The sequence below is a fragment of the Rhipicephalus sanguineus genome, chromosome 9 (genome assembly GCF_013339695.2).
Source record: "Rhipicephalus sanguineus isolate Rsan-2018 chromosome 9, BIME_Rsan_1.4, whole genome shotgun sequence".
Classification (NCBI taxonomy): Eukaryota; Metazoa; Arthropoda; class Arachnida; order Ixodida; family Ixodidae; genus Rhipicephalus; species Rhipicephalus sanguineus.
Window position 1 is genome coordinate 52,651,057 of NC_051184.2, and position 6,000 is coordinate 52,657,056.

The following is a 6,000-nucleotide window of genomic DNA, read 5'->3' on the forward strand; positions in this document are numbered from 1 at the left end:
GGCTATGGTATCGTCTCCAACAAATATGCTTTTCCGCTAGCCATTTTATGCTTACACCTACTCCCAATGGCGGGAGAGCCAGACATTCTTTGTATCTGTATCATGGATAGCAATTACATGAGCGGCATATGTTAAAACGTTGTTACATTATTGTTCCACATCAGATCATCATATATTAACCCTTCGTGGCTTATTGGCTGTGGATTTAAGTTTCCAAGCGCGAGGGTGCGGGTTCGATTCCAGGCGACGGTGGCTGCATCTCGATCGGGGCGATATGCAGAAGCATTCGGGTACTTTAAGGGACTGTCTACCGCTCAGAAAAATTTTTCTGATTGTGGTGAAAATGAGAAGATCGTTCGTCACATCGGCGGCAACGAGCATGTTTTTGCCCCATAAAAAGGCATTACATTTTTTATTTGATGTTGAAAATCGGGAAAGAATGACCGCTAGCGTCACCCAACAGCGATGCGGTCAATCTATTGGTAGGACAAGAAATCCTCGCAGGTAGATTCATTTTGCTTAAAAACAAACATGTATAACTTGAAATTGTATTTTACGCACTTGAGGCAGCTTTCGGTTGCGTCAGAGAGTAAATTTTTGCTTTTTTTTTCTCACGCATCCAAGAAGGCGTCGGGTGGCGCTGCTTGCGGCGCCGTCTTCGATTTCATCTACTTCAACTCATTCGCTATGCCATGCGGTCCTCCGCACTGGTGTCGTACTGTGCCGCTGTGTTGTTGTTAGGATGTCTGACACATGCTGCGCTGTGAAAGCGTGCATTTATCGTCTCTTTTTGACGAATGAACTTGGCTTGGATTGCGGCAGCAGTGCTAAAATAAACGCATAGACTGCGATTACAGCAAAACAAGTGTTGTTTTTCTCGAAAGTCTGCCCTTAGGCATAATATTTATTCAGAAATACACATATAAATTCTGCAATCGTATAATAAGGCTTCATTTAACCACCAGCGCGCTGAAAACGGCTGTTACATTAATACATTAGTGTTCAGCGAAAATAAAGTAATCCTACAGAAATCACATGTGCTTTCGGTTTTAATTTTTACCGCCACTACAATCGTCATCGCGTCCACCAACCAGTGTTGTGGGCATGTTTCACGCCAATGGAAGAAGACCGAATGCAGGTTAAAAAAATTCTATCTTAAAAATTTCTACTCACTTTCCAGAGAAAAAGCTGCAAGGTTGGACACTTCAGACGGTACGCTTTCTATTGCGGTAAAAAACAGAAAAGCGATGAAGGATGGTAGACATTCCTTTTAAATTCAAGCGATATCAGAAAACCCCATGAAGTCAAAATGAACCCGTAGGTGTTGACGAGTGGGTGAACTAGTTCACTTTCATCGTGCAGAAAAAACAGTGGGTATAGATGCGACATGAATGGGAGAGCGACAATAGGACAAAAGCAATCGCCGTTTACATATAGGCATTTACGCATAACCCTGCCTTACCTTGCAAACACTGGGGCAGCTACTCACCAATGGTGCGAAGACGGAGGAAACAGCAAAGCTGGTGGCCTTCCCCTCCTCCTTTCCCTCCTCCTCCTCCTCACATCCCTTTCTATACTATACCATACAAGGTATACTATACTATACCATGCAAGCTATACTATATCATACAAGGTTATTCAATGCTTTACCCTCTCTCCTCCTCCTTTCCTTCCTCCTCAAACTCACATCAATCCTCCTCACCCTCACTTCCCTTTCCCAGCCCTTCCAGCTGCGCGGAGCTTTACGAGGCTCGGCGCGTTGTTGCGAAGCTAGGCGCAGCTGTACCAGGTGATCGCTAGGAAACGCACAGTGACGACGGAGCTAGGCGAGTTTCGACGTATGGACATATGACTTGACATATGGAAGGCATACTGGACGTCACAGAGCCTTCATTATCAAACAAGTCTAGTCTGCTGCCTTATAGAGACATGACATACGCTCGAATTACAGTAAAACTTTGGTGATACAATCACAGCTCGTACGTATTTTGGCGTGATACGAATTTTTTCTATAGTCCCGGCCAAGGCCCATTAGCCTGCAATGCATTGCAGTACGGTTGTTGCGAACTAATTTGCACCCCGCGACGTTTGATACGAACGTACGCTAGGGCACAGTTTCGAACAGGTGCTGCCCGCGCTGTCGCGGAAGACGCGGCAGTCATGCGCGGGCGCGGGCATGCGGGTTCCAAAATAGTGCGCGCAAATCTTGGAGGCCTTTAGGCGCCTTCGCGTTTAGATTACAAATGACGTTGACGTTGTGCTTTTTTTTTGTTTGTTTGTTTGTTTGTTTTCGACTAGTTGACGCGTGCTCCTGTGCTCGTTGATGCAAGCCATGTCCCCGCAATCAGACGCTCTATGAAACAAGGCTGAAACTTGGGCTGCGGGTCCGTCATGAAGTCCCATGAAAGGTGGACGAAGACCCCAAGAGACGAAGCGGATGGCCTTGGCGAAGGTGCTTGGCGAAGGTGCTTGGCCTCTTACCTATTGTGTGCAAAGTGCTTCTTAAGTCACTTTCGCCGCAGTAATTTAGTGCCATGCAGAAAAGCGTAGTAAGATTAGAAAGGGGCTACTAGCGGTCACGGGGCACAACACATCTGGTCCATTAATTACATATGCGCGCATGCACCGCATATTTACAAGTACAAGTATGATCGTTGACGTCTAAAAACTTTACTGTAAATCATTCAGAGCTGTTCATGACGTCGCTGTGGCCCTGAGAAACACTGAATCAAAACGTATGCCAACTTTATTTTGTCGCGTACTAATTTTCCATGTTTTCTGATGATACGAATTTCGGATGATACGAATATTTTTAGTAACCCCGCGATATTCGTATCACCGAGGTTTTACTTTATTTAGGAAAGTGGTCCTGACAGACAAAGAATGAATGAGATGAAATATTTCTAATTGAGGCAGCATTTACCGCTAGAACATAGAGGGAGTAAAATTCTAATAACTTTCGGAGCGGAAAACAGAGCGTCGACCACTACACAGCTAGAAAAGAGAAATATAAGTATTTATTGACATTTAAATACGTAAACGAAGGGCCAATCTTGTACTTCCACTGTAGTCATTTAATTAGGGTTGGCATGTACGAAAACGATGCGCAGTTTACTGTGGGAGCAAGCAAATTTTTCAGCACAAGTGTCCCGACATCTGATTAAGTTTCCAAGAGCCATTCAAATGGTCGTGCTTTCTACAGGGGCGTTGAAATATACACGGTATCAATCGTTTAATTACGAGATACTCGTAGAAGAGAGATTTTCAGGAGGTCTTTTCTAACATATATTAGGTAAAAAGAAGAGTAGCAGAGAAATGTTGACGTAAGCAGCTGTTTTATAACGCATGCATCACGGGGGTTTCTGTATGCCACATTTTACTTAGTTGGCGAAAGTGCGAACGCGTTTTCACACATGTAGATGATTTTGACAAAATCTTGCTTAAGCTAAATAAAAACGTCATCTCGAGCGCTTCGTCGTCCGGCAGCGTATAGCAGTCTAGTGAACAACGTAAGTACGGCGAGTACGATTTGCTGATGCAGAACCATCGGCATTCCAAGTTATTTCGTCACTCTATAGTTTCATTCTCCATTGCGTGCTCCAATATGTATCTCGTAGACAAAAAAGGCTAGATAGAACCTTCGAGATGCGACAACTTTCATTTAAAAAATGTAAGTTGTGGGGCTTTATGTGCCAAAACAACGACTCGATGATGACGCACACTATAAAGGTCGACTACGGATTAACTTTGACCACCTGGGGTTTGCCGTAGCCTGGGTATCGAACCCGAGTCCTCGCGCTTAACAGTGCGCAACCGGAGCCGCTAAGCTACGACGGCGGTTAGCGTTCGAAAGTTAGCAGCAATGACGAAAGAACCTGTTGTTATGTCATGTTCCAAGAGAAAGAAATGTACTATCGCGCTCAGTATGAGCTACATTCCGCGAGCGCGTGGCCGAGTGCTCTGCAAGGTTCTACAGTGACGCCGATCTTGGCATATTTTCGAGTTATTGGGAGAGAGTTTGGCTGTTCCTGAGAGCGCGCATCGCCTACACTTGCGTTCTCCCTCGCCCTCGTTTTGCCCTGCGGTGATATCATCTTAGAAAATGATAACTTCGCGGGTGAAAGCAAGCAAGTGGGGGCGATACGCGCTCGCACGAGCAGCCATACTCTCTCCCGATAACTCGCAAATATGCCAAAATCGGCGCCACCGTACAACCTTGCAGAGCGCTCGGCCACGCGCTCGCGTGATGTAGCTCATACTGAGCGCGATAGTACACCGCTTTCTTATGTCGACGTCGGCACCGCCGGAACTTATGAACTGAGTGGCGACCGTTTGACGCGACAAAATACCACAAATATTTATGTCGCGCAAAAAAAAAAAGACCTGTTACCCTGCATGCCGTTCTTTTCTTTCTTTTTGTGTATGTGTGTGCGTGAGATTTGCCGTGGTGCCACCGCGGTGAGTTTCCAGTGCAACTGCTCATGCTTCGTAACACGCGAAGTGCAGGTGCCTTTCTTGCGTGGCCCATTTCCTGGGCTTGTAGACCGACAAAATGCGACCAGTGCTCCAAGTGTTCTCATCTTATACACGTACTTTGGATGTTCCTTGAAACACGGTCGATACAGCATTAAAACTTCAAGGAAAATTGATGCAAAACCAGCCCTGTACTTAAAAACTATAAGCACGGACTGAAAGTGTAGTGTCGGTCTCTCTTTGCTCTCCTTGTCCTGTTTCCTTTCTTTTACGAATCTCTATTTGTGCGGGCACACGATATGATCTAAAGAGTGCGAAAGCGTAGGCGTGGTTACCCTACCACGGCTGTAAGTCGCGTTCCCACGAATGAAATTGCCCCTTAATATATGTAAGTAACGTACAACCAAGGGCGCTCCGAGTCAGTTGTACGGGCTGGTTCGCTGGTTGCAGTGCGCGCGAAAACGTCATTTTGCCGCCTCAACGATTCATTTCGGGGACTCAAGGAACGAAGTGATTTACCTCACTGGTGGCTCCTCGCGTTAGCTTAGAAGACAAAAGTATTGTTGTGAAGAGAAAGCTATCATAAAAGGCTCCCTAGTATTGAATATTGCGACGTGCAGGCAAATATTTTTGTAAACACGCTTTCTCGAAAACACCGTTTTACTTCTATTAGCAATAGCCCAGCACTACGCCATACAGCATAGCACGCCACTGCAGTAGTAGTAGCAGTGGTACTAGTAGGACTAACAAAACGCTCCTTATTACAAAAATCGATTAGTACATTTGTATTTCTCCTTTGCAGAGCCTACCCGCAAAGACATGAAGGCGATTATTCTCAGGGCACTTCTAGCACTCACGGTAAGGAATGTTTTCGCGTCATGACGTGCAACGTATTTATACTTTAAACCACGTTCTCAATCGTACCTGCCATGAAAATATTCGCTTCATCAGAATGGCAACGTGAAACTTTACGTATTCATTGCATCTATCAAGTTTTTTTGTTTTTGTTTTTATCGAATGTCTCAGGATTTGTCAGCGGAAAATTGATTTTTTTTTAAGACTGACGAAACGTACTAAAGTTTTTTTATCACGAGAAAAGATCTTATAAGCGGACGAAAGAAGTGCTTGCACACTGTTTTTTTTATATGTCTATCTTCTTCCTGTATTACTTTTTTTTTTCTTTAAAACGTTAGTTGGTAGGGCCAGATGCGCTCACATTTTCGCACACCATAATTCACAAGTAGGCATTAGAGTGGCAACAGTAGTTTATTATTACAGATATTATAGACAATCACTTCATCAGCAGCACGCATGTGCTACTCAATATCATCATCATGCTCATCACCATGAGTCTGCTCTGTATTTTACAGCACATGTGATTAGTATCCTTGTTACATTGACCTTATATAGAGCGAGTAACTTTACGTGAATGTGTCCCTAAACCGAGTTTGAATGCGTATTCTTGTTTACAGTTCCTGAATATACCAAGTGAAGGTAATGTAATTTTGTTTTCTTGAATTTCCATGC

General features: G+C 44.5%; 2 protein-coding genes across 3 annotated transcripts in view; one reads left to right on the plus strand and one right to left on the minus strand.

Annotated features, from left to right (window-relative positions):
- LOC119405138 (U2 small nuclear ribonucleoprotein A') overlaps window positions 1-6,000 on the minus strand; it is a 456,304-nt gene that overhangs the window by 402,093 nt on the left and 48,211 nt on the right. The window lies entirely within an intron of this gene.
- Window positions 2,315-6,000, plus strand: part of LOC119405137 (uncharacterized) — a gene marked incomplete in the record, with an annotated part of 10,051 nt that continues 6,365 nt past the window's right edge. Inside the window, 3 exon segments of the mRNA XM_037671934.2 lie at window positions 2,315-2,465; window positions 5,276-5,331; window positions 5,946-5,967. Of these exon segments, the coding sequence (XP_037527862.1) occupies window positions 2,402-2,465; window positions 5,276-5,331; window positions 5,946-5,967 (142 nt within the window).